The sequence below is a fragment of the Artibeus jamaicensis genome, unplaced genomic scaffold (genome assembly GCF_021234435.1).
Source record: "Artibeus jamaicensis isolate MK-2021 breed Jamaican fruit bat unplaced genomic scaffold, CSHL_Jam_final contig_233, whole genome shotgun sequence".
NCBI classification, from domain to species: Eukaryota; Metazoa; Chordata; class Mammalia; order Chiroptera; family Phyllostomidae; genus Artibeus; species Artibeus jamaicensis.
Window position 1 is genome coordinate 4,359,995 of NW_026521486.1, and position 26,606 is coordinate 4,386,600.

Consider the following 26,606-nt stretch of genomic DNA (forward strand, 5'->3'; position numbering starts at 1 on the left):
TTTTCTCCCACCCAGAGATTGAGGCCTCCGGGCCAATCAGAGAGCCCCGGAGCCGTCCTCCCGTCCACCCTACGGCGTTTTGGGGGCGTGGCTTTCGGGTTTAGCCAATGAGAAGAGACTTTCGACCTCTGGCCTCACTAGCGGGGTTGTAAGGGGGTGGGCTGGGAAGTGGTTTCCGTAGCAAGATGGCGGCGAGCGGCCTCCGGCGGGCCGCCGGTGCGGCCAGCACCTCGGTGAAGCCCATTTTCAGTCGAGACATGAACGAGGCCAAGCGGAGGGTACGCGAGCTGTACCGCGCCTGGTATCGGGAGGTGCCAACCACTGGTGAGAGGCATCGACGTACGCGGGACTCCGGCGGCAGCCGCTCAAGGTCGCAGCGGCCCTGGCCTCCGCTTTCTTTCGGGCCGAGCCGAGGTCACCAACTTGGGCTGAGGCTACCCCGCACGTTTCAGGGGAGGAGGGTCACCTGATTCTTGGTGGACCCGACCTGGCAGCGGCGCTGAGCTCATACCAGCCATGTCCGGCATCCGTTCGGCGCTTCGGCTCCCATGTTCCGCTGTGATTCTTAACGAAACCCTTGGAGAGAGAGCAGGGACTATCAGTGACATACTAATTTTATAGGGGAGGGAACTGAAGCACGGAGAGGCAACGTGACATGCCCAAGGGCCAAAGCTAGCCCGTGGTGGATCTGGAACCCAAAGTCCACTCGAGCCTATTACCTGTATAACCAAAGTGGCTGCCGGGCTTGGGCGATCATCTGGTACCCACATCTCACAAAAAAGACACTGAACCAGAGAAGGGAGGTGACTGTCCCAAGGTCATCCATAAGTCAGTGATGCCTTTTCCAGTCCCTTCAATGAGATATTTTCCCCTCCCTCCTTCAGTCTCTCAAGTCTTGCTCCGTCTGTTCTTTCTACCTACTCCTAGTAATCCTTAGGCGCTCCTCTCCACCCCCTGCTCTCCTGCCCTCTACTTCAGAACCCCTGCAATCACTTAGATGTCAGAAAACCAATCTGTTCACCTGATGCATTAAAATATAAGCTGCGGGGTGCACAGACTTGGTTTTCTTATCGCCTTCAGTGCTTCCCACCCAGTGTACCCGATGAAAGGAAGGTTGGGAGAAATCCCATCTAAACTGTCAAGGGCAGTCAGTGCGCATGCCAGGGACCGGATATTTTATGTTGTCGATTTAGCGTGTTTCCGTGCAGACCATCATGCTGTCTGAGAGGGAAGGTGTTTTTAGGCTAGCTGGCCCACCACGGCACCCCGCAGAGCGCCGCGTCCCTGCCTGTGTTTAAAGAGTAGAATGTGGTGACTGGACATGCCTCCGGGCCTTGCCCCTTAGTAGCTGTGTGACTTTGGACAAGTTATTTTATCTCACTGTGCCTCAGTTTCCTCATCTGTAATAGAGGAAATAATAGTACCCTCTTCAGAGTCACCGTGTAAAACAGGTTAATATCTAGACGGCTTAGGATAGGGCCTGGCACTTAGGTGAGCATTAAATGTTGGCTGCTACCGTTGCTTGTATTATTGTTATCACCACTGATATTTGATATCACCCCAGCAGGAGACTCCTTGCAGGAGTTCTTTGATGGGTAGGAGCTGTGCCTGCTCCGCAGGGTCCCTGACTGCAAGCCGACTTTTTGAGATATTGTTGATGACCACAACTTACACAGGACGCTAGGGAGGGAGGAACGTGAGTGAACTACTAGTTCATGAACTGCAAATGCAAGTGCCTTCATTGGCTGTGGTGTGGGCAGTGACTGTAGCAAGTCACTGTTCGGGGTGTGTATTTAGATCCAGAGGTTTCAGAACATAATGTTTCTCTAGCAGAAACAATACTTCTATGAGTGCCCAGAATCCTTTCTAGTTATGGGGAGGAGCAAGAGGTAGGGAACACTTGGAATTGATTTGCACTGGGGTTTCTCAGTAGTGACACTTGTGCTGGATAATTCTTTGTTTTCTGGTGCTGTCCTGGGCGTTGTAGGATGTTGGCGGCCTCCCTGGCTCTACCCTCTAGGTGCCAATTGCATTCTCCCCGAGACGAACCAAAATGCCCCCAGACACTGCCAAATATTGGAACATTGGCGGTGGGTGGTGGAGGGCGTGGATGGCGAAGTCACTATTGGTTTGAGAGCCACTGATTTAGACCAAAGAACCATTCAGAAGGCCTTTCTCACTAGTGGAGGGTTGTGTTCAGGGGTCAGGACGAGAGGAGCAAGCCGAGGACAAAGCTGTGCAATCTTTCTTGAGACAAGTGTTGCTAAGCTGGGAGGATAGGCATTCGGGGGTCTGTGAGCTCACACTGTAAGCAAAACTTTGCATTTGTGCATGTGACATTTCCCTGAGAAGAGTCACACACCCAGCACCCCACTGTGTGGCTCGGAGGCTGAGACATGGGAGCGGTGGGGCCAGCTCCGTGGGTACACCTAGGGGTACCTTGGTTTGTTCTCCCAGGGTGGACAGGAATCTAGTATAAAAATTCAGGGGAGGGTTGTACTGATAGTAGGGGAAGATTCCACATATCCTTCCTTAAAAGAGCCCCAACTGTAAATTCTTCAAAGATTTTATTTGTTCTTAGAGAGGGGGAGGGAGGGAGGGAAGGAAACATCAATATGTGAAACACTGATCAATTGCCTCCTGCGCACCCCCACCTGGGGACCTGGCCCACAACCCAGGCACGTGCCTTGACTGGGAAATGAACCAGCAACCTTTTGTTATGCAGGTTGGTGCTCTGTCCAGAGTCACAACATCCAGGGCTAAAACATAATTTTCAAAGGACATCCATGTGCTTCACCTCAAGTCGCAGGTCATGGAGTTCGTGCCACTGTTTTAGGCATTTATTTAATCAGGGGTTGCTGAATATTGTGATTCATGTTTGCATTCATGGATAGCAGCCCCTCCAATTAGAATTTAAAACTGAGAGAACAGGGCCCACATGATAGACTTCTCTCCCCCTCCCCCAGGAACCTATCACAGTAGTTGCTGGCTGGACTGAAGCCTCCGTCTCTGCACAAACCCTCAGCCGTCTCCCTCACCGCTACGTTTGTGTGGTGCGCAGGCCCACACCACATCCTCTTCCCGATTTCAGCCCCTTATCCTTTGCCAATGTTCTACATAATAACACTAACACTCTGCCAGGCACTGTTCTAAGCATCTTGCATTGTCTCAGATCCTCACAACCGCTCTGGAGTTACCTGTGTTTTACTGTCCTCATCTCACTCGTAAATGTACTCAGACACCGGGAAGCGAATGCACACGGGCTCACATAGCTGGGAAGGGACAGACTTGGAATTTGAGCCCAGGTTGTTCATACACTTGAACTATGCTATACTGGTCGTCTCCCCAAACAAAACATACGCTCCTTGAGGGCCACCACCACATCTCATGTTTCTTCCCGTCCTCAAGCACCGAGCTTAGAGCCAGGCTAACATTCGGTGAATGTGGTGGATGGGCAACCTGTCTGTGTTTAATGACTGTCCATTGACTCAATTAAAAAACAAAAACATGTCATAACCATAAGACTTCTACCCTGAATCATGTTTTCTCTCTAGTGAACTTATTCCAGCTAGACATCTCTGTGAAACAGGGGCGGGAGAAAGTCCGAGAAATGTTTATGAAGAATGCCCACGTCACAGACCCCAGAGTGGTGGATCTTCTGGTCATTAAGGTAACTGGCCTTCCCTGAAGGATTCCAAAGGCTTGTCCAGAGCTTTCTAGTCTTCCCAGGTGGACATTTTGTTTCCAAGATTAAAAAGCAACTGCTGGGTTGGCAACTGTTGCCTAGTGTTTCAAAGGAACCTGGAGATTATCATCTGGTTAAATAGATTATAAGATTGTTCAAGGGAAAATCCATTGGAGCTTGCATTTTATAACTAAAAAATAAGGTATAGGGATGAAAGTTGGAATTCTTCTTAACCTCCTCCTTAGAAGTTATGGCTCCACCTGGTTGTCAGCTTACAGCTGGAAGAAACAGGCTGGCTGGCTGAGTCCCATGTAAAGGGTCAAATCCTGGCCAGATTCTGTCTCTCCCCGCTCACACAAGCATCAGTGGGAAGGAGCTTTAGCATGGTAAGCAGAAATACGAGTTAAGCCAGTCAGGTTAGGCATCATGGAGCAGGAGCCTACTGACCTAGAAGTCTCTCCTCTTAGACCAGTTAGCCGCAGTTGGAGTATCTGAAAGGCCCCAAAGATCATTTAGTCCAACACCTCATTTTCCAGATGCAGAAACTGGTCTAGACCGAGTTCATTACTCGCCCACGTCACTCCTGTCAGTGCCAAGCAGAAAACAGAAGCCTGGCCTTCGGTGTTGTATTCCTTCACTGGACCACTTTGACTAAAGACCTCTCCCCTCGCTCATGCAGGGAAAGATGGAACTGGAGGAAACGATTCAAGTGTGGAAGCAGCGGACACACATCATGCGATTCTTCCATGAGACAGAAGCGCCAAGGCCAAAGGATTTCCTGTCCAAGTTCTACGTTGGCCATGACCCATGAAGTTATTCAGTGCATGTTAATATTTAAATACATCAGAGTATGAATAAACTCAGTATATGATGATCCCTTCATGGTAGCATTCCACTGGTGAACCAATGGGAAGCTCCGTTTCTGGTCTCACTTTTTGCCTGAACAAGTGGGTTCAGAGTACACACACCACCTGTTTGTTCCCTTTTCCTGAAGTGTGGGGTTTCCTGTAAATTAAACTGGATTCTCTTTTTCAGAGCCTCGCATGTTATAAACAGGAAAGATGAGGCCATCTGTTCAGAAATTGTCACACTAGATATGAGGCTGGATGACATCATTATTTAGCTGTATTTCTGCAGCCTGCAGGATTGGATAGTTTGGTGGTCTGGCACAGATTCTCCAAAATTAGCCGGCTCTTGCTGTTGGAGAGGGACATAAGTCGAGCAGAGGAGCCAGGCGATTTTTCCCTGGGTTTTGAGGAAAATGGCTGCTCAGAGGCCTAGCCCCTCCATTTGCAATAAGCACAGACAGGTCCTTAAGATGAAATTAATTTCCTACTCAATTAGGCTCCCTGCTGGGGACACAGATGCTCAGCGCACAGAAAACAGAAACACTCCAACTGGTTTTTGCACAGTGGTGTGGCTTTCAAGGGACAGGGTGAATACTGACCCAGGTTAAAGAACTGATCTCTGCTTTACTTGGATGACAGTCCTCTGTTCCTCCCCTGGACTGTCTAAATCCTGGAAAAGGGGGTTCAGTATTTACAGTCACCCTTAGGGTTTCCAAATTTTTCAGCACCAACAACCCTTTGATTATCCCTTCAACTAAGGACCCAAGTTTTGAAAGAATCACTTTAGTATTTTTCAAGTAGTTTTAAACTAACAACCAAAGCTTCTACGATTGATTGCTATGTGACAATTAGCTAGTGTTACTCAACACAAAGGCTTGAGGGTTTAATTCACCTGTGCAGCCTCACTGAGGGAAAAGAGTTTTTGTTGGGTTTTGTAAATAATGAAAATAGGCCCCAGGCCTCCATAATTGTGAGCCTGTAGGGGCCTGGAGATCGTGGGTTGTAAACCAAAGGCCTGTTGGAGAACAGCACAGCAGAGACCAGGAACTAACAGCTATAGCCTACTCACGCCAAGACTCCGGCCATCACTCAGTTACACACCGCTGATGTTTATCATGTTTATTCATTGTTTGATTGCGCCCAGTGGACAGCACAGCTCAGGGACTCTCCCAGAGCCTGGGACTCTGGGCTGTGGTCACAGACCATGCAGGAGACTTCCCTGGGCCCTTCTGCTGACAGGCAGGGAGGAGAAGCTATAAGCATCACCATTTCTTAATTCAGTTAGGGCTTGCTCTTTCCTGTACTTCCTGACCTGTAAGAAAGGAAAGCCGCAGTGAACTGGGGCAGCAGAGTTCTTTATCCACAGGCTGGAAGAGATTTCCACAGAGTGGTTCCACCAAAGAGGAGAGGGGCAGTTCAGAATCAATTTGACTGCTCATTCATACATTTACTAAGCATTCACCACGGACCAGGGACTGGGGGCCCAAAGGTATAAAAATCACATTCCCTGCCAGCAAGAAGCTCCTAGTCTAGTAGAGTTTGGGGGAGAGGGGTGGTGTATGTGTATAGACACATAATGCTGAGTGTCACCAGAGAGGTAATGGTCGGTCAGAGGAAGGAGCAGTCTTTTCCAGCAGAGGTGTGTGGGAAGACTCTCAAAGACAACGAAGAACTGGTGGAAACAGCAGTGGGATACAGCCCTCCGAGTGGGAGGAACAATGAGCCGATGCTTGGGAGTGGGTAAGAGCATGGGAATTCAAGAAATGGTGAATACTAGGGTAGGCGTGTGGAGGAATATGGGAGATGAGGCTAGAACAACAGGTATGACCACAACATGCCAAGCCTTGAATGCCAGGCTAAAGAATCGGGAGTGTCCTCATCTATGATGGTAATGCCACCACACAGCACATATCAGAGCACTGGAGTCAACACAAGAAACTGAACGGGACTGGCACTGTGGGGGAGGGTTTGTGGGCAGTGGTGACCAGGCTGTAGTGCCCGTGTCCAGGCCGAGCTGGTGCAGAGCTTGGTAACCATGGCTGTCCATGGTGAGAATGTGCAGTTTCTAAATTTCAGTATGCAATGAAGCTGTTTGTGGTGGGTGTTTAAAGCGTATTAAATTGCCAAAAAAAAAAGCCCTGGCTGGGTGGCTCTGTGGATTTGGAGTGTCATCCCGTACACCAAGTGGTTACAAGTTCCATCCCTGACTGGGGCACATATGAGAGGCAATAGATCGATGTTTCTCTCTCTCTTTAAAATCAGTAAACATCAGGTGAGGATTGAAAAACAAATTTTTTAATTGTCGAGAAAATTTGGGAGTGGACAGAATAAGGGTACCTAAAGGGCAAATGAAAAGGCTGGCTGGAATCCAACCTAGTTGGAAGGACCCCAGGGAATCTAGGCGGTGGTCCTTCCAAATAGGTTCCCTCATCCAACATAGAGAAAAGGCAAAATTAGCTACCAAGTGAGTCAATTCATTCAAGCTCTGAACTTTGTTCTGAGCATCCAGATGCTGCTTGCTACCAGGCCACACTGCATCAGTTCAGCCTCTCCAACCCCTTCCCGCTCCTGGTTCATGTAGGGGAACAGCAGGTCTTACCTGTTAGTCGTCGTCATCATCGTCCTCTGGGACAAAAATGTCATGCTCCTCGAGTAGAGCAGCAAAGTTCTTGCTAATGAGCGTCCCAACGTAGAGAAAGGGGATCACAATGGAGAACACACGGAGAAGGCCGAAGGACATCTGCAGAGGTCAGAGCGGCGGCTGTGAGCCTCAGGGCCCACTATAGCAAGATGGCAGAAGGCCTGGCCCTCTCAAGGTCATTCCCCCTAAGGACCCGACCCACCAGAAGCAACTTGATTTTAAAGCCCCTGGGAAATTCAGAGCAAAAAAATAGAAGAGATAAAGTGATTTTATGGCACTGAAGTAGATGCTGGAAGGAAAAGATAAAGGCGCTCTAAACATCTAAAAATTGGGGCACAACCTGCTAATTACTTGCAGATACCTATAAACGAATGGGTGAAAAAGTACTGAGGGATGGACTATAGAAATAAGGTTCTGCTCTACTTGAAAACACTAAAGACATGAAAAAAGATTACAAAAAGATGTACAGTGAAGGGATATTCTACAGAGTTCTGGAAGTAACAGGTTTCCTGGTGACCGAGAAATCTGATTTCACCAAATTAAATTTTAGAAACAGGTGTGTTTTGAAAGGTGAGCATGTCTTTACACTGAAAAATTAACTTTATAAGTGGTCTCGGGTGTTGCATAAAATCTCAACATTTCCTTTGGTATTTTCCTATAGAGTCCCCAAAACTTCTTTTTCAGCCATGCCTTTTCGTAAAGCATCTCTTCCCAAACACCTTCCTGCTTCTTGCTATGAAACAGCCCTGAATTTACTCGTTTGTGCAAACTAGCAGAGGCCAGGCATCTAACGCCTTTGTTTTCTAACTCCCACACAGTCCTGGGGTCAAAAAAGCAAACGGGACTGTTACATTTTACTTAGAAAGCCCCAGGGTACTGAAGGCAAGTAAAAGCATTAGTGGTGGAAAACACAGGACCTGGTTGGGGCTGTAATAGCAAGAAACTTGGATCCTTGGACCAAACTCAGCTGCTAGCTTGGGACACTGGTTTCACCATTCTGACCACCACCACCGCCCCCCCCCCCCCCCCCCCCCCCAACAAACACGCTCTTCTCCATTCGTAAAAACAGTGATTGTAATCATCCTGTGCACACCTCACAGGACTGCAAATCACGATTTAAGTACTAGGTCAAAACTCAAAAAAATATAAGACCCATCTCAGCTACACTTCATTTACAAAGCCCTTTTATAATTCGTTATTTGTTTCCATCAACTCTGAGGTAGACAGAGCAGAGAGGACACACGTCTTGTCTATATTGGACGCCTAAAGCCCAGACTTCTGGCTCCGGAGATGGACTTTCACGATAAGATAATGCAAAATGCCATCTTTCTCAGTTCTTGTCGCCCATCTTCTAGGATCGGACTCCCAACACTCAGTTCAACACCTGGACCTACACCCTTTGCTTCCCACCTGTCAAAATTAGCGCATTAGAGCAAAATTTTACCCTAGATCTGTCTTCCGGTCTAAGGCCGTCGTTTGATTGGCCTTTGTTCCTATCAAATCAAAGTCGACCCGAACGTACTCCCCACCGCGATTGGCCTCGGCACCTTTGCCCCGCCTCCAGGCAGACACTCACTTTCACGGGCTTGGGCAAAATGGCGCCGCTGCGAGTAACGATGACTGACCTCGACGGTACCAGGCTCCGACCTGAGCCGCCCAGTTCGGCGGAGATGCCGCCATCTTTCTTCAAGGTCGGTCCGCTCCGAAGAGCCACGGGTCGGACGGGTGCGAATACCAGCCAACGAACCGCTCGGGACGCCATCCCTGGCCCCCAGGCCCTGCGCCTAGCCCTGGCACCACCCTCGGAAAGAACGCTGCCTCAAGCCTCGCGATGCTTTCCGGAGCAGACGAGAGGCCCACCTCACATTCGGTGCCGCGCGCCAAGTTTCTGTTGGGGTGGGAGGGAGGCGGTTGTCGCCATCCGCTCGACGTCGTGACGTCACAAGGACGACGGGGAAGCCCAATCCCCCTTCATTCCAAGCCTAGTAGGCGGGACCGTGAACTAGTATCTACTTTAGGAGGGTTTTAGATTTCGTTGTTCCCCACCCAGGAGAGCCAGACCTTGACCGAGCAGCCCTCCTGTGATTGTTGAAATAAACTCGAGTAATGGAAATGAGTAATAAAAAGCTTAGTGTTTTAATCGTACAAAAAATACTGTCACAATAAGAAAGATAAAATCCTGGAGTATCTGTATAAAACAAGGGGCAGTGGGCTGGGAGGTTCTCCAGTACAGGGCTGGGAAAGCGGACCCTCTTCCTTGGAAACACGCCGAGAACCGGTCCTGGCTGCTGGCCCCGCATTTCAGCCTCCTGGCCTTAAGAGGCTCCGAGCCTCAGTCTCTAGCCCTAGTTGGGCCCTGGTCAGGCTGCCCGAGGCCGCAGTAAGGGAGAGAGGAACAGACTGTGTGTACTGGGGGTGAGGGCATCCTCTGCCCAGGCTTTGCATCTTCTATCCAGCTATTGTCACCATGTCCATTGGGCATCAGGCTAGTCTGGTCTCTCTGGCTCTATGGAGCCAGCCACTTTGCCTTCCAGAATAATTGAAAAAGAAAACACCTGGCCTGCTGGTGCGAGTAGCAATGAGAGGGTGCTGGCGGGGCAACACTGGATGACAAGCAGGATTGTAAACAAGTTCCCAGGTGGTTCCAGAAGCAGGAAGACCTCTCTGGGAGCCGGGCAGGGGAGAAGAATTTATCACAGGGTACCAGGAATCCTGTGCCAAAGCTCCTAGAGTGTCCAGGACTGAGAACCAACACAAAACGGACTCCCTGGGAGAACCACACTGCCTGCCCATCTCTTCTTCAGCTTCCCACTTAGCTTCAGGAGCTGGCTGCTGCAGACAGAACACAGTAAAGGTTTCTGCTGACATAAAAGCTACCAGTCAAGGTCTAGCACCATCTGCTGACAGGACAGTCAGAGAGGGGGAGAGAGGATGGGCCCCCTAACACTTTCTGAGCAGCATGAATCCCTCTATATTGGCCGATGGCCCTCTCCCACCAAAGGGCCGCTCCAGACTGTAGAGTGGGGGGAGTCACATGTCCAATCTTCCCACCACTCAGGAAGAGCTGAACCCCAGAGACCCCCACGATATAATAAATCCACTTTCTCTGATACTATCAGTCTGAAACCAATCCTGTAGCTAATTTCTGGTTTTTAAATGTACACGAGTCTCCCCGTGTTGGAAACTGTGGCTGAGTTTGGCATGTGGATGAAAGGCCAGGTGGTCCGTAGGCACATAATATTCCCTACCTTCTTCATTTCACTAATATTGCCGAAGAGGGGCGCAGTCCAGCCCAGTGCCAGGAGACTTGGCCCTCACTCCGTGGCTGCCGAGCAAGCCACCTTTGCTCTCTGGGCCTCAGGAAATAGAGTTTACAAGCAATGATTCCTCAGTCCACTCCGGGCACAAGGGTGGATCTGGAACCTAGGGAACCCTCCTCAAAAAAAGAAACTTGGCCCCGGACAGTTGGTTAGAGCATCATCCCGATATGCCACGGTTGCGGGTTGGATCCCTGGTCAGGACACATGCAAGAATCAAGCAAGGAATGCATAAGTAAATGGAACAACAAATCGATGTTTCTTTCTCGCTTTCTCTTCCCCCTTCCTTTCTCTCTCTCTAAAATAAAAATAAAACAGATTTTTAAAAATCAACTTTGGAAATGAGTAAACATCAGACTCCTGAAAAAGAACTGGCCCTCATGTCCTGACCAGCAGGACAAGAGCAAAATCCAAAGGGTCCAGGTTCAGGGCCTATCCTGTTGCTCACACTTTGGCTGCCTCTCCCGGGTCCTCTGCAGCCACCCCCGCCTCAGCTCCAGGATCTCCTGGCCATACCAGTTGTGCAGGGTGGAGAAGCAAGAGGTCTCAGGGGATACAGGACTCTGGCCCCTGCTTAGAAGGAGGCTGGTAGAGCCCTGGAACTCACATTCAGCCACGCCCCGCTCTGCTGTCGCGCTGCCTGCCACTTCTGACAAGCCCATGGGGCTGCAATCCCTGGAGAGGGAGTGGCCTTTCTCCAGACCCCGAGACAAGTGGGCAACAGCCTGGGGCTTACAGTGGCCGGTAATGGCCTTCCAGGATGAGTGGCGATGCAAGGCCAGGCTCTGGCGGGCATCACGCAACTGGTTCTCCAGCTCACGTACCACAAGGCGCATGTAGCCAAAGCTTGCACGGGACAGCGCCTTCACCCAGGCTTCCTGGGCTGCGGGTCCATCAGCTGCAAGTAAGTGTGGACGCACACCAGGGGCATCGAAGCGGATGGTGAAGGCAAACTCCTCGGGCACGGGAGCCTCCGCCAGTTCCACGGTGCAGCCCTCCAGCACCACCAGTCCCAGAGGGGCCCGGCCCTCTGGGCTCTCGAACGAGAACAGCAGATTGCCCTTGAGGACAAACCAGCACCTTCTGCCAGTGCCGCTGGTGGTGGACGGGGTCCCTGGGCCCCCCCAAGTGCGCAGGAAGCCCATGTGGTCTGCTGGAGAGTTGTTTAGTGCGTAGTGGGCCACACTTTTCTTGTTCAGCTTCATGGCTCCCATAAGAACTGCGAGGCAAGAGAGGTCGCCACAGATCAGAAAGGGAAGCAGCCCCTGTGTCCTATGGGGAAAAGAGTGCTGGCTCCAGAGGAGACTTGGGCCCCAGCTCTGTGGCCTTGAGGCTCTCAGTGGCTTCACGTGTGAAATGAGCTGGTCAACCCTGCCTTTGCTTCAGGGGGCTGCTGTGAAAGCCATGAGAAACACCAGACATCAGAGGACTCAGAAAAAAGGCGAATGTGATTGCATCAGACCAGGAGTTATGGCAGGGTTTTGACAAAGCTTTTTAAAATTCAAAGAAACAGGCCCAGCTGAGAGAAAATGGACCCAAGCCCATAAAAACCACTGTACTTAAACCATCCCCTAATCCGGGGGCCCCTTTGTGCCAACGCTGAGGTCGAACGTCCAGGGCTTGGCCCTCCTGACTCATGGAAAACTGAGGCCCAGAGCAGTCCGAGTGAACTGTACGAAGTCATATGGTCAGTAGAAGCAGAGCCTGGTCTCTCGGTTCGATTCCCTCACACCTTCTGGGAGGCAACTTTTGGAAATGGCCCACTTACCAGCAGAGTTTGCTGGGCGAGGCTGGGGCCTCTCTTATCTGGCCACAAGGCTCAACCACTTGACCACGTGATTTCCAGTGAGCCTGCAAAACAATTCTCACTCCCAGTCAAGCTAGCCTAAAAGACAAAAACTCTTAACCTCCAGGAAGCCTTCCCAGGCCTCTAATAATCCCACACCAAACCACCTACCCAGGCCAGGCTCCTAGGAGCAATTTAACGGGCTGGGTCCTGTTTTCTTGACTCACTATTCAGACCTCAGCTCCTTGCCCTCTGAGGCTAGGTCAGAGTTAAGTGCCTTTATAACTTCCTGTGTTTGTCTTCTCACACTTGTCACACAGTTTATTTGTGGGCTTTAATTCAAATCCCCTAATCTGAGAGGCCAGCCCTGATCACATTATCTAAACTGCTTGGTCTGACCCAAGACCACCCAGTCACAACACCCTCGTTCTGACTTCCTTCATTCCACGAAGACCTTCCCAGAAGGTCTGGACAGGGCTTTGGCTTGGTTCCCGCTGTAGTCCCAATATCCAACCCCTGCGGGGCTGGGGAGGCCCTGAGGAAGTGTTTGTGGAAGTAACTGGGAGTACAACAGAGGACAGAACAAAGGCTGTCCCTCCTGAAGCCTGCTTTTCAACGGGGAGACACGCTGTAAACAAACGGACAGAAATAAATCATGACGAGTGAATTATAAATTAATTGAATACTAAATAAAGTAAGGACCGGCCAAGACAGGGGCTAGGAGAGAAGTTAGCAGAGCCCTGGGGTGGGGGAAGAGCCGGTCTAGAAAGGGCGTTCGTGGAGCTGATCACAGAAGTTCGCTGGAGGAGTGACCTCACTTCGGTCCTGGGCCCAGCACCCGGGTGCAGAGGGGGTCGGGAGGGCACAGATCTGTCCCTCCTCCTCTGCCGCGTGCCTGGGGATGTGTGTTTCCCCCCTAAAATCCTCCCAGGGTTGCGCGGCCAGGACCGCACTCTGGGTGGGAGGCCGGTGCACCGCGTTTTTCCGGATTCTTTTGTTAGAGAAGTAGGCTGGGGCGTGGGACGGACCCGTCGGTGGCCCCCGCGGTGGGCACTGAAACAGGGATCACTGTTCTGGGACCTCCCCGGCTCACGCCTTAGAGCCAGAGCGCCGCTGCTCTCTCGGTTCCCCGGTCCGCGAAAAGATCTGTCCCGCCACGTCCCCGCGGGCCACGCCTTCCCGGGGGCCACCTCCTCCCGGAGCCCCGTCTGGCCCAGCAGGGTGTCCCGCAGAACTTGGCTGCGGCAGCTCCCCAGGGTGACCCTGTCTCCGGACCCTGCGTTTCTACGGGGCAGCGAACTTGGCTGCGGGGTCCAGGAGACCCCTCCTAGGCAGCTCGAGTTGCAGCCTCCACCCGCCCCGTCCAGGACTCACCAGGCCTGGATTCCCGAAGATGCCCCTCGATCTTCGCGGGAAGGAAACTGAGGTTTGAGAGGCCAGGACCCGCCTGAGCCACAGAGCAGGTCCGTGGCGCGAGACCTCAAACGCAGGGCCCCACCGTCCGCCGTCCTCAGAGTAATCTATCCCCCAACTTCCACCCCCAGTCTCCCCCGCCCTCCCCCCTCCCCCTCCCCCGCGGGGGCTCGGAGTCCTTCTCTTCTTACTCCAGTCCCGCTCTCCCTGCCCCGCCCACTTCACCGCAGCCCGGAGCCTGCGAGGCCTCGCCCCGGCGCCTCCTCTGGGCCGGCTCCTACTCAGCCTGCAAGGCCCGGCGGAGCTTCCAGGCCTCTCTCTCATCTGGGCCCCTGGAGTCGCCAGGTCTCTGCTTCTGGGGTTATCCATTTCCGCTTGGGTCCCCCGCTGGCCTGCCATTCCCGACCCGCCACCCCCCAGGCTCTGCCTGGGGCCGGTCCAACGGGGAGACAGACCTGAGTTGGGTGTTAATATATTTCAAATACACTTGCTTATGATTTAAGTGAAGTTGGTCTAATCCACTTGTTTATGACCAAACAACAAAAAAGTTGCTTCGATAGAAGTTTGAAGTCAGTTGTGCCGGGATGTCATCATTCTAATCTGTTGTCATTCATAAGCGGTTGGCAGCCCCGCTGACTAGGACAAAAGGGCATTTACTGTGTATACTGAGAGTGTGATGAATATTTGAGAGTTTCAGTTTGGGCAAGGTGACTCTTCCATAACTTAAGAACTCTCCCAAGACCCTTGAGACGTTTGCTCCTCCAAGTGGCCCGGGCGACTCTTCGGTGGGTTGTGGTGTTAAACTTCCCAGCGGTCTCAGAAGTGATAATTCTCAGAGCAGCTCAACCCTCTGCACTAATACTGGCCTCTTGGTTCCCTAGCAACAGTGCTGTGGCACAAGGGGACTTTTACTTTTGTACCGGCAGTTGGACATCAGCTTTTTGATTGGTCACAGCTGACTCTTCAGAGTGTGTCCTCATATAAAGAGGCACACCTCATATCAAATTTGGACATTATTCCTTCACTTTCCCAGCGTGATTACTCTGTCATTTGGATTATGTTATTCCTTTATTTGGTTTATTAAGAGATATGATATTGATTTGTGAAATTATAATTCACACAATGAACCTGAATAAATTGATCACAGAAGTTTGCTAGAGGAGTAGCCTCACCTTGGTCCTGGGCCCAGCACCTGGGGGCAGAGAGGGGGTCGGGAGGCCACAGATCTGTCCCCCCAGTTCTAAATAAATTGTTGGAAAAAACAGAATCAGTCTCCAAGTACAGTGTTTGCTACCTCCCCCGCCCCTTCCCCTGCCCCTCAAATGCAGGAGGCAGAAGGTTTCCCCACAGCGCTGGAGGCCGGTGTGCTCAAACCCTCTGTCCAGGAACTTGTTGGCTCCCACCTCAGAGCCTTTCCCCTTGCAGTTCCTGCAGCCCCAGATGCTCTTCCTTCTCACCCCTCCCTCTCGGCTCTAACTCGTCAGGGCTCCTTCACACCAATTAGGTCTCAGCTCAAATATCCCCTCCCTGACCATACACGTAAAGAAGCCTATGTGGGGGAAGGAGAAAGGTTCCTCTACCATTCTAGCTTCTTTCTGCTGTTCAAATAATTAAATCAACATGAGAAAGATCAAGAGAAAACAACCAAATTTAATTGTATTCATAGGTACAGGACCCCACATAGAGAGTCTGAGAGCCCACGTACATAGGTAAAAATAAAGAATGTATGACACCCTGAGCTAACGAATGTCAAAGGGGAGGAGATCAGTAAGAATCTGCAAATCGATAGGAAGAGCAGATGTCTGGTAATTTGATGTATATCCTGCCATAGAAAGAGGCCATAAAGCATCTCTGGTAATAACTCTTATTAAGGGCAAGGTAGTTTTAGAGGACACAGAAGTTTCTTCTGAGCCCACAGGGTCCCCATCGCCTTCGGCTCAAAATAATCGACATGCCGTGAGCACATCTTAGGGAGGCCTGTTCTAAACCCCTTCACCCACCCTCAAGTCTATCCCTTCCCCGGAATGTATTTCATTATAGCACTAGCCACTATAGAAAACTTGCCTCTGCTCATGTGTTTATTTCCTGTGCATTATCTGTCTTCCTCACTAAATTTTATTCAATTAATAATATAAGCCACAATAATTGTGTTAGAAGAAGGCAATACGTGGCGTGGAAAATACAGAACAGGGTGCAGGAGATTGGGAATTGTGGGAGTGAGGAGGATAAATTTTAAATAGAATCATCAGGGTAGGCTTCACTGAGAAGGTGACATCTGATAAATACTTGAAGGAAGAGCATTCCAGGCAGGGGGAGCAGCTAATGCAGTGTTTTTGAGGCCTGTTGTATTTGAGGAACTGCAAGGAGGCGAGTGTGGGCTAGGGTGGGGCAGGGTGGGGGAGCAGTAGGAGGTGAGGACAGAACTTGTGGGTGGGTCTTGAGTGAGCTGTGTTTTAAAGGACCAGTCCAGGAGAGAATAAATGTGGGTGAAATGTAAGCTGCCGCACTATCTAAGCTAAATGTGATGGGGTCGGGAAAGCAGTGAGGTGTCCAGATTCAGAATTCGTTCTCAAGGCAGAGAACACAGGGTTTGTGAAGGGGCTGAATGTGGAGAGTGAGGGGAACAGGAGGCAAGGAGGACTCCCAGGTTTTGACCTGAGCACCTAGAAGGACAGGTGCCATTACCTGAGCTATGGAAGGGAGCAGGTGTTTGATTTTTGGGCCAGTTATGTTTGAGATGCCTGTGCCCATCTGAGTGAAAGTGCCAGAAATAAAGTGTTTGGCCCTAGTAGTTGGTCAATTAAGTTTTGATCAATGAAACTGGGAAGAAATATGCAGAGTGCCTGGGCTAGCATAACGGGTGTCCGATAGGAAAATAGAGCATCCTGGCTTTGCAAGAGCTGCGCCTGGTTTGCTTCCCCCGCCCCAATTCTTTTCCCAGGCCTATTCGTCTTCTGCTACTAGTTTTGAGAGGTTTACTATGGACCACATTTCGGGGCACCCTCTCATTTCTTCTTAACCAAGTCCTTAGCAGGTACTCAAGCGCCTACAGAGTGCCAGGCACTGACCTTGTACACTGGGACCCGAAGATGAGAAATGTCTAGCCTCAGGGGACCTAGGCTAGACAGGGCAAGCAGCACCACTAGTCTCTCGACTCGCCGCTCCCCGAGCCCGAAGGGGGTGGGGCTTTGGGAGGTTCGGGGAGCGTGCCGCGCATAGAGGGCGGGGCACGACGTTGCTATGGGGATCCTGATAGGCTCTAACCAGAAAGGTTGACCGCCGTCAGGCCCGCCCCTCTGGAACTCGGTAGGAGAATGTGGTGATTGCAGCGGTTCTCGGCTCTGGAAGCAGAAGCAGCTACGGGTCGGAGGGAGTCGGCAGGTGAGAGGGGAAGGGGTGCTGTGGAGTTGGGGTGGGCCTTCCGCGACTTGGACCTGCTGCCTTTGGCGGCCAGAGGGTCGGACCCGGCAAGAGTCCGGAGCCTGGTCTTGGCCTAGAGCCTCTCTTCCTGAACGTCCTGGAGCCAGTGCTGCCTGCCTGTCTTTGGCCCCGGCCCGGAGCGGGGGGTGGGGGGTGGGGGGGCTGCCCTTGACTCTCGGGGCGCCCAGCACTGCAAAAGTGGTAAGGTCTAAAGTCCAAGAAACCTTGTTTAGTATTTTTGAAGGAAGAAGGGAAGTGATGGCCGGGGAGGGAGTGGGGACAGTGAGAGCGGCTTGGGGATCCATGCCCAGGGTTGAAGGTGGCAGGGCTGCCAGGCAGTAGTGACTCCAGTGCTTTTCTAACGTTTCTTAGCCTCCAACACCCAACATATACAGCTGGTAAAAGCAGAGCAGATCTGGTCAGGTCCTGAGACGTTGAGTCCAGCGCAATGTTGTGGAAGACAGGTAACCTACGTGGAAGGGTGTGGCCTTGGGAGGGTAGGTGATCACTTGGGAATGGGGCTACCTGGGGGGAGTCCAGTCCTCTGGTGTCTGGGCCTCCTCCCGTGCTGTGGAGATGTGGGGAGACAGGTTCCTCTTATTCTTGGAGCTGGGCGTGGAAAAGAGGGAAATGCCCCCCACTTAGGAATCAGTTCCCCTCCGAAGGGGTCTCTTTCTTCCTCATCCCCTCTCCCCCACAGTGCAGAGGCCCTTCCTTCTTAGGTGATAACAACATGTGCTGAGAACAGTCCTGTGAAGTCAGCACATTAACTCCATCTTACAGATTAGGAAACTGAGGCCCGAGAGGGAAAGGGCTCGCCCAGGAGAGCTGACTGCATGCGGCCTGCGGGGTCCCGCCTGGCCTCTTTAGCTCTTCTAAGGCTTCTTGGGGATCTGTGATGGAGAACAAACATCCTGGATGAGACTCAGGAGACCTGGAATCTGGCTGCAGTGTAGTGTCAGGTTCTGTGTGATGGAGCTGGTCGGGGTATAGAAAGGATATCACCTCAGCCATTAGTTTTTGCTAATTCTAACACTGTTGTGGCTACAACCGCAAGTAAGGACCCAGGCTTCAAACACACTGCCTAGTCCAGGCACCATCAGCCTGCTTGCTGCATGCAGGAGCCAGGGGTTGCAGGAAGGGCCAGTTCCACCCCAAGCCTAGGAATTGTTCCTCTTGTGTGCAGGCTGGGAGCTTCTGCAGGGCTGAGCAGCGTGTGGAGGTAGACGGTGAGGGCAGGGGCCACGGGAGTCACTCGTACTCACCCCCCGACCCTCCTACAGTGCTCTTGCTGGCCCTGGTGGACCAGGTGCTGGTGCTGGAGAACGGGCTCCTGCGGAAGCCACCCATGGGCTGGCTGGCCTGGGAACGCTTCCGCTGCAACGTTGACTGTGATGAGGACCCAAAGAACTGCATCAGGTGAATAAGGTCCACACCACTTGGCAAGCTTTGCCCAAGACCCTGCAGAGTGGGGGCAGGGAGGAGAGGACCAGAGTGCCCTGCCTCTCATCCCAGAGAGACTGCAGTCATAGGTCACTTTTGGGACGCCTGACCTGCTTGGGGCCTCTGTGAGGCCTTGTAGGCTGTGGGTACCTTCTAGTGGGCCCACCCCTGAGATAATTCAAAGGTCATTGTAAGGCAGGGCCAGACCTCATGGTGCTTCCCCTGGCTCAGTCCTGCCCCTAGACCAGGTGGCCAGACCATTCCTTTCAACTTCACATGGCTTAGGACTCATAACACAATCCCTATTGTCATTTATAGTTGTTACCTGGCTTAGTCTTCAGGTGACAGCCGAGCCAGAGTCCTGGACTCACACTCAGAGCACCTGAGAAGCTCTGAGAAAGGTGAACAGTTAGGCCACTAAGCTGCTCCGTCCCCTGCCCCTCTCTCCAGTGAGCAGCTTTTCATGGAGATGGCCGACCGGCTGGCACAGGACGGGTGGCGGGACCTGGGCTACACGTACCTTAACATCGACGACTGCTGGATTGGTGGGCGTGACGCCAACGGCGACCTGGTGCCCGATCCCAAGCGCTTCCCCAGTGGCATTGCCTTCCTGGCTGACTATGTGAGCTCTGCCCCAGCCCTGCCCCTCAGCCTGGGGGCCAGGTGACTCTTTCCACCCCACCCCATGTAGGGCCCCCTTTCCACAATCCCTGCTTGAGAACTCAGTCTGAGGGGGAAATATAAAGATACAGCTGGGTATGGCTCACAGTGGCGGGTAAGAGCCAGCAAGGGATTTCAGGAAGTTCTCTGGAAGAGGAGTTAATTCTTGAGCTGACACCACAAAGATGGCATGCAAGGCAGAGGGGATGGCAGAAGAAGCAAAGGCCTGGGGGCACGAAACAACCCACGGGAGGTGTGTGTGTTGGAGGGAGGGGACAGACTGTAGTCTGCAGAGGCTGGCCAAAAGTGTGGACCCTTTTCTTTGGGCACTGGGGCACCGGCGAAGGTTTCACTGGGGTCTGGTCAGGTGTGCCTGAACCTCCAGTGTCCTTGGCTGTCCCCGCAGGCTCACTCCCTGGGTCTGCAGCTGGGTATCTATGAGGACCTGGGCAACTTCACCTGCATGGGTTACCCAGGCACCACGCTAGACAAGGTGGTTCAGGATGCTCAAACTTTTGCCAAGTGGAAGGTGGACATGCTGAAGCTGGATGGCTGCTTCTCGACCCCAGAGGAACAGGCCAAAGGTGAGTCCCGCAGCTGTCTGGGGGCCATAAGGGAGACAGGGAGGGGTGGCCATGGGAGGCCTACCAGTGCCCACTTGCCTGAGCTTATATGTCTGTATGGTCTGTCTGTTTCCTAATTTCCCTCACCAAGGGGCTGGGCGATCTTGGCTCCCAGGCCCCCAAAAGATGGGTTGACACCATGCCCCACCTAGGAAGTCTTTGCAACTTTGGGTACAGGGGGAAGCACCTCTGTTGAGCCTGTTTCCTCACATTTGGTGGGGAAAGGTCTGGGCTGAGGCCCCAGACTGCCCCCTGCATCTCCTCAGTCCTGAAACGTGGGTGTTATACTCCTCCAGGGTACCCCATGATGGCTGCGGCCCTGAATGCCACAGGTCGCCCCATCGCCTTCTCCTGCAGCTGGCCAGCCTATGAAGGGGGCCTCCCCCCCAAGGTAAGCCATTCCGTGCACCCTCCTGGCAGTGTTTTCCACACCTGGCCTCTTCACCTCCTGTGCAGAGTCGGGGCTGCTCTCACCGTAGTTGCCCACTTGGCTGATTTGTAGGTCTGGAGAAAGGGTCCTAAGTGCCCCCGAGGGGCCTCAGCCAGCCTAGGGTCTTAGAGGAGGCACTTATGTGGGCTGAAGGCATGGGAACCATGTGTGACCTGCCGACCCACAGCTGCCATCAAGTGGTCGGAATCTGGGTTGTCCTGAGTGGGCTAGGAGATCCAGAAGGCCGCTGAGGACAGGCAGGTGGGGCCGTGCCTCTGAAGGGCCTTGTGGGCACCTCACCAGGGGCCCCTCAGCGCCTGGGACACTAGAAAGGATGGGATCAGACTTGCAGACCTGGGGCGGAATGCGGGCAGCGGGCGGGACTCTCACTGTGAGGGCACGGGGTGCGTATGCAGCAGGGATGGTGTCGGTACACCAGCTTGGGTCAGTTTCCTGGGCTTGACCCCAGCTGGCAGGGGAGGGCCGGGTAGGCTTCTGGCACCGGCACGCATGGAGTGGAGGCCTGGGCAGCCCCAGAGCAGGAGGCCCCAGCCTCCAAGGCCTTCCTTACCCTGAACAAGCTCGGGCCTGTCCTCTCCCCTTCCCCACCTCCGTCTCCTGCTGAGCCTCCCCAGCCCCTGTGTAGGCCTCTAGGCAGCAGGGCGTGACTCTGGTGCTGGACTCCACCTCCTCTGACATCCAGGTGAACTACAGCCTGCTGGCAGACACCTGCAACCTCTGGCGCAACTATGACGACATCCAGGACTCCTGGAGTAGCGTGCTGTCCATCCTGGACTGGTTTGTGGACAATCAGGACATACTGCAGCCGGTGGCAGGCCCTGGGCACTGGAACGACCCAGACATGGTACACCAACATGGAGGGGGATGTCCCGAGGCCCACCACCCATGGTGGACCTGCTCCCCACTGCCCTGTGCCCTCTAACAGGTCACTCACTGCCAAGTTCTAGATCAGTGTCTTTGAACTGTGTCCTCGAACCAGCTGCATTTGACTTACTTCAGAGTTTATTTACAATTCTGTTCCCAGGCCCCCCCCCATTTGGATCAGAATGTTGAGGGGGGCCTGGGAATGCCCATTGTTGACAATCTTCCCAGGCATTTCTGATGCTTGAAACTTGAGAACTTGGTCTGTAGTGACTCTTGTGTGAGACGTTCTTCCTCTGCAGGGTGAAGAACGTGAATGTTCCACGCTTTCTTGCCGGCCCCTCCCTAGCCTGCCCTCACCCAGCCCTTGACTCTTCTTTCAGTGCCTGGTACAGTTTTGTGCCTGCAGGGCGTCCACAGGCAGAACTGGCCCCTTGTACCCACCCCAGTCATAGCCCTGGTGACTTAAATATTTTTGCAATTTGTCTTATAGTTTTATTGCTATCTCTTCATTTAGTCAAGTGTTTACTACCAGTACAAATACTCCGCTAGATGGTGGGGCATCTGGAGAAACAGGAATTGACCCGCGTCAGAACACTAGCTCCTGCTCTGCCATGCAGTTTGGGAAAGTGACTTAATGTTCTGTGTGCCTGTTTTGTCAGGGAACAGTAACACTAGTTCCCTTATAGAGGGTGGTTTTGAGTATGAAGTGGACGACCCTTTCAAATGCTGGGCACATGCACAGTGCTTAAACTGGTGTCACCTAGTAGGTAACAGCGGTGTGAGCAGTAATCATTTCTGTCCCGTCTGGGTTCGTTACCCCGGCTCAGCTGTGGGTAGGGCAGCTGGGTGGTCACTGGCAGAAGCAGGGACTCTGTCTGGCTCTGGTCCCGGTTTCCTATCCTACCTCCCTGGGTTTCTGGACTTGCATGTTTAGGCTTACAAATGCCTTCAGCAACACCTTGAATAATCTATGACATGACAAGTCCCCCTATTTGGGGGTGAATAAAGAGAGCTGAGGCTCAGATGCAAAGTGACTCCACTTATCCCGAGGCCACACTGCTGGGGAATGGTGTTTGCCAAACCAGGCTCCCACGCGTGGCCATCCTTCCCATCACCATCTTCTTCTCTTGCCTCAGCTATAAGCTTGGCTCCCCGTGACCTCCTCCCTAAAGAGAGAAGGGCTGACTGCTCCTCTCCTCTGCCCCTAGCTGCTCATTGGGAACTTCGGCCTCAGCTTCGAGCAAGCCCGGGCCCAGATGGCCCTGTGGACAGTGCTGGCAGCTCCCCTCTTCATGTCCACAGACCTGCGCACCATCTCTGCCCAGAACATGGACATTCTGCAGAATCCACTCATGATCAAAATCAACCAGGATCCCTTAGGCATCCAGGGACGCAGGATTCTCAAGGTACTGGGGTGTGGGGAAAAGGGAGGGAGGCTGGGGGGCTAGACTTCCCTGAAAACACGGCTGTTGAGTTGAAGGCTCTGCTGGGTACTACTCCAACTGTCCGCACTTCCCTGGCTGAGAGCAGGCCGAGAGCGCATGGGAGACGGGGAGGGAGACGTGTCCGTGCTGTGCACTGGGAACAGTGTGCCTCCCCACTAGGAAGTTGCCTGGCAGAGAACTGTGCAGGGGCTTCCCTGCAGCATTTAGTTGTTTGATCCAAGGAACACGACCCTTACTCACCATGGCATCTACTGTTTACTGACCACCCGCTGTGTGCTGGGCATTCTAGATCTGTTTTCTCAGAAGGTAGATCTCCTTCCCTGTTTTACAAATGAAGTCCAAGTAACTTCAGCTCAAGGCCCCACAATTGGTAAACAGAGCAATTGTACTTGATTCCAACAGTGTCACCCCAAAGTGTGTGCTCTTTACACAAACCCTTTCATCTCTAGTAAAAAGAACTCTACACACCTATAGCACACACCTTTGGAACTGGTGAGGCCCACAGAGGTAACTAATGCCTGCCAGGCCAGGGACTTCTGGGGGCTGGGGGTTCATGCTCCTGGCTGCCCAGGGCAGAGTGATCAGCCCCACTGGCCAGTGCCCTCCACTCCAGTGCAGCAGCTGTCCCTGTCTGTCCCCTCCGATCATACGCAGAGCTCTCTGAAGCAGGACCTCGTGCAGCATTGTCTGTGTGTCCTGGCACCGACTAAGTGTAGGGGAGCATATGCTGAGTCAGGGAAGGAAGGAAGGTAGACTGAGAGAAGTTGGGGTGCTGGAGGGCTGTGGTATCCTCCCCAAGTTTTTGCATGACAAAACTGTGGGCTGGGGGTGGGAGGCAGGAAGGGGACTTCAGGGCCCACCTAAGCAGGGACCCCAGCCAGCAGCCACCTTCTGTGCGCAGAACAAATCCTCCATCGAAGTGTTCCTGCGGCCCCTGGCCGGTGATGCCTACGCCTTAGTCTTCTTCAGCCGCAGGGTGGATATGCCTTATCGCTTCCACTCCTCCCTGGCCCAGCTCAACTTCAGCAGCTCCAGCTCGTACGAGGTGAGTGCTCTGCCGGCAGCAAGTGCCTTTTGTTTCCCTGGGAGAGCATTGCTGGGGGTGGTCCCCACTCACGCATGGCCTCCTCTAAGCCATGGGCCTTGGGTTCTGTGTCAGGTGCCCATGGGGCAGCAGCAGGCACTGAGGGCCGTGGCTGGTGCCGTCCTCTGCACCGGTACCTTCCAGCTATGCAAGCAGAACTCCTGGGTATAAACGAGTTCCATTCCCCGCTGAGGCCACGCTCCTCCCCTCACTGGCCAGTCCTTGCCGGCACGTTACTCGGATTGTCTGGGGGCTGGGCTGTCAGCACTGCCTGTGTTTGGGCATCTGGTGGCTGTGCCAGTGGGGAAGTAACAATGGGAGACTCAGGGCTCCCACTTGTGTAGGGCACACTGGAGGCCCAGCACAGACAGGCCGAAGTCCAGCCTTCTACGTCCTCTGAGGACCCTCTGCATGGCCACTCATATGGTGGCATTGTTTATGTCCCTCCCCGCTGCAGGCCCAGGACGTCTACACTGGTAGTGTCATCAGCGGCCTCCAGGCTGAGACCACTTTCACAGTGACCATCAATCCTTCAGGGGTGGTGATGTGGTACCTGTATCCTGTGAGGAAGCTGGAGGTACCCCAGCTGTGAGGAGCCGAGACGTGTGATAGGCTGCAGCAGCACCACTGAACCTGACCATGGAGCCTTGGCTTGCCGAGGGCCAGTAGGCAGGGTTCCCTGCTACCCAGGCCTGCTTGGCAAGCGACCCCGTCAGACCCAAAGTGCAATCTCAGGGCCAGGTTCCATGTTCTGCCCAGGTATGAACTCTCTTGGAAACGTGTCTTGGGCACTTTCCTGTGGCCTTCCTGCCCTCTTACCTCATCTGCACGGCTGCACAGATGTTGCTGAACAACTCGGCCAGCCTCCTGAGCCCCCAAGGCAGGGGCACTCGTACCCATCAGGACTCTAGCCTCTGACCTTTCACTGACTCTGAAATCAAGATTTGGAATTTTTCTCAAAATTAGGAGTGGAGATCTGATCTCTTGTCTGGAACTTCCACGCATCATGTGGTTGGCTTTGCAGGCTGACACTGCATGGGAGTAGCCTTGGCTCCCCTGGGTCATCAATAAAGCTGTTCTTTAGTCCCATAGGTGTAGTACGGACCTGGTGCCATGGGCGCCTTCAGTTACGGACGCTGGCAGTACACAGGGTCCTGGTTTTACATCTTGCCCCAGCTGGAAGGTGTGTGGCATCTTCTGGCCTCTCATTTTCCGAAGTGACCTGCAGACTACAGTTCAGACTTGCCTCTTGCCGGGGAGCCATCCCTGCTCTGCCCAACACGGTGGTGGTAGTGGGGACAGCACGGCGAGGCAGAGCAGCAATGGTCCCAGGCCCTTCATCTTGCGCATCCCCCCCCCCCCCCCCCGGCATTCAGACATTCCAGGCTTTGCTGGCCATGATCACCACTCTCACCTGCCCCTCCGCTGCATGTGCAAGGCCCCGATCAGCTAAGGAAGTTTGCACTGTTGTCTTACACACCTTTCAGCTCATCCCACCTTTCCTGACAGCGCTTCATTCAGTGGTTCTCCGGGGCTGGGTGCCGATGAGGGGTTTCAGCGCTGCCTTCTCCCACAGGGCCCCTGCAGCTTGTCCTCTCCCCTAGTGTCTCCCCTCCTAACCTGGCTGCCGAGGAGGTTCAAATCCCCCAGCTGTGTCCAAGAAAAGTCTAGGGTCTCTGTGTTTTAGAACACATTTCCTGTTCCTCCTTTTTCAAGTAAAAGAATAGTATGTTCTTGACTGCCTTCCTTGGGTTCCTATTTCCTAAGCCCTCTTCCTTTAGCTGAGACAAGGCACCTGGCTTCCCTGATGGAAGCCAGCAAACTTGAATATGGACCTGCTGGGATTAACCTGAGGAGTAGAAAGAAGAAGAAAAACGCTCAGAGGCTCATGGGACACCGTGCAACATACCAACATACAGATAAAGAAGAAAGGGCAGAAAGGATATTCGGAAAAATAATGGCTCAAATCTTCCATATTTGATGGCAAATATATATTTTTGTCAAGTATATACTATATATATACATATATATTTATATTTAAAATTTTTATTTTTAGAGGGGAAGGGAGGGAGAAAGAGAGGGAGAGAAACATCAATGTGTGGTTGCCTCTCGCACGCCCCCCACTGGGGACCCAGCCCACAACCCAGGCATGTGCCCCTACTGGGAATCAAACCAGCAACCCTTTTGTTCACAGGCCAGCGCTCAATCCACTGAGCCACACCACCCAGGGCTGGTGACAAATCTACACATCCAAGAAGGTCAATGAGCTCCTAAAAGGATAAACTCAGTGAGATCCATTCCCAGACACATCATATTCAAACTCTCAAAAGACAAAGGGAGAATTTTTTAAAGCAACGAGACAGAAGCGACTCATCATACATCACATACAAAATACTTTGAGATCAACTGAAATCAATAGACAACATACCAAAAAATATTAAAACAACATATCAAAATGCAGGAGTGAAAGTAGTGATCAGAGGGAAATTTGTAATTATAATTTTCCCAGATTGAAAAGAGTAGAGACAACCCACACAATAGAAAATATTTGCAATTCGTATTTCTGGTAAGGGGCTTCTGTTTGAAATACATAAAGAACTCTCAAAACAATAATAAAAAGAAATAACCTAAATGGGCAAAGAGCCCTGACCAGCATAACTCAGTTGGTTGGGCCTCTTCCCACAAAGCGAAAGGTCCCAGTTCGACTCCCAGTCAGGGCACGTGCCTGGGTCACGTGCCCAGGATGCAACAACACACACAAAGATGAGGGGAATCCAGTCCCGAAGCGCACACCTTCTAGCCCCTGGGACGCCCGGGAGGAGGAATGAAGGAGGATAGAATTCAGTGGTGCTAGGAATGGATATTCTAGGCGCCACTGTTGGCGATCAGAATTGATTCCTGCTCCACTCTTCTTTTTCCAGACTCC

At 52.6% G+C, this 26,606-nt stretch overlaps 4 protein-coding genes across 9 annotated transcripts; 2 read left to right on the forward strand and 2 right to left on the reverse strand.

Annotated features, from left to right (window-relative positions):
• Nucleotides 1–146: 146 nt before the first annotated feature.
• NDUFA6 (NADH:ubiquinone oxidoreductase subunit A6) lies at nucleotides 147–4,559 on the forward strand. Its single transcript, XM_037160106.2, has 3 exons — nucleotides 147–324; nucleotides 3,555–3,670; nucleotides 4,365–4,559. Exons 1-3 carry the CDS (start codon nucleotides 186–188, stop codon nucleotides 4,494–4,496), a joined length of 387 nt encoding a protein of 128 aa, XP_037016001.2. The 5' UTR covers nucleotides 147–185; the 3' UTR covers nucleotides 4,497–4,559.
• A 1,078-nt stretch (nucleotides 4,560–5,637) lies between these two features.
• Nucleotides 5,638–9,079, reverse strand: SMDT1 (single-pass membrane protein with aspartate rich tail 1). Its single transcript, XM_037160107.2, has 3 exons — nucleotides 8,751–9,079; nucleotides 7,133–7,273; nucleotides 5,638–5,845 (listed from the first exon to the last, which is right to left on the reverse strand). Exons 1-2 carry the CDS (start codon nucleotides 8,934–8,936, stop codon nucleotides 7,136–7,138), a joined length of 324 nt encoding a protein of 107 aa, XP_037016002.2. The 5' UTR covers nucleotides 8,937–9,079; the 3' UTR covers nucleotides 5,638–5,845; nucleotides 7,133–7,135.
• A 212-nt stretch (nucleotides 9,080–9,291) lies between these two features.
• PHETA2 (PH domain containing endocytic trafficking adaptor 2) lies at nucleotides 9,292–13,802 on the reverse strand. Of its 6 annotated transcripts, none has more exons than XM_037160103.2 (3): nucleotides 13,652–13,802; nucleotides 11,316–11,710; nucleotides 9,292–10,003 (listed from the first exon to the last, which is right to left on the reverse strand). In XM_037160103.2, exons 2-3 carry the CDS (start codon nucleotides 11,703–11,705, stop codon nucleotides 9,656–9,658), a joined length of 738 nt encoding a protein of 245 aa, XP_037015998.2. In that variant the 5' UTR covers nucleotides 11,706–11,710; nucleotides 13,652–13,802; the 3' UTR covers nucleotides 9,292–9,655. The 6 variants fall into 6 exon arrangements, with proteins under 6 accessions (XP_037015998.2, XP_037015997.2, XP_037016000.2 ...); XM_037160102.2 differs by having other exon boundaries at nucleotides 9,292–10,006; XM_037160105.2 differs by having other exon boundaries at nucleotides 11,099–11,710.
• A 3,174-nt stretch (nucleotides 13,803–16,976) lies between these two features.
• On the forward strand, nucleotides 16,977–24,769 carry NAGA (alpha-N-acetylgalactosaminidase). The gene is made up of 10 exons (XM_037160635.2): nucleotides 16,977–17,071; nucleotides 17,483–17,574; nucleotides 18,394–18,529; nucleotides 19,004–19,175; nucleotides 19,620–19,797; nucleotides 20,133–20,227; nucleotides 20,970–21,131; nucleotides 22,360–22,557; nucleotides 23,498–23,641; nucleotides 24,138–24,769. The coding sequence occupies exons 2-10, from the start codon at nucleotides 17,559–17,561 to the stop codon at nucleotides 24,270–24,272; spliced, it is 1,236 nt and encodes a 411-aa protein (XP_037016530.2). The 5' UTR covers nucleotides 16,977–17,071; nucleotides 17,483–17,558; the 3' UTR covers nucleotides 24,273–24,769.
• Nucleotides 24,770–26,606: the final 1,837 nt, after the last annotated feature.

What these genes read in the sequence shown, in the direction of transcription:
- SMDT1 (XM_037160107.2), bottom strand. Translation starts at nt 8,936, where the DNA reads ATGGCGTCCCGAGCGGTTCGTTGGCTGGTATTCGCACCCGTCCGACCC. An exon ending in TTTTGCCCAAGCCCGTGAAA is followed by an intron (nt 7,274 to 8,750) that starts GTGAGTGTCTGC and finishes TGACCTCTGCAG; the next exon opens with ATGTCCTTCGGCCTTCTCCG.
- NAGA (XM_037160635.2), top strand. An exon ending in CCCAGAGGAACAGGCCAAAG is followed by an intron (nt 19,798 to 20,132) that starts GTGAGTCCCGCA and finishes ATACTCCTCCAG; the next exon opens with GGTACCCCATGATGGCTGCG. An exon ending in GCAGCTCCAGCTCGTACGAG is followed by an intron (nt 23,642 to 24,137) that starts GTGAGTGCTCTG and finishes TCCCCGCTGCAG; the next exon opens with GCCCAGGACGTCTACACTGG.
- PHETA2 (XM_037160100.2), bottom strand. Translation starts at nt 11,705, where the DNA reads ATGGGAGCCATGAAGCTGAACAAGAAAAGTGTGGCCCACTACGCACTA.
- NDUFA6 (XM_037160106.2), top strand. Translation starts at nt 186, where the DNA reads ATGGCGGCGAGCGGCCTCCGGCGGGCCGCCGGTGCGGCCAGCACCTCG. An exon ending in TCGGGAGGTGCCAACCACTG is followed by an intron (nt 325 to 3,554) that starts GTGAGAGGCATC and finishes TTTTCTCTCTAG; the next exon opens with TGAACTTATTCCAGCTAGAC. An exon ending in TGGATCTTCTGGTCATTAAG is followed by an intron (nt 3,671 to 4,364) that starts GTAACTGGCCTT and finishes TCGCTCATGCAG; the next exon opens with GGAAAGATGGAACTGGAGGA.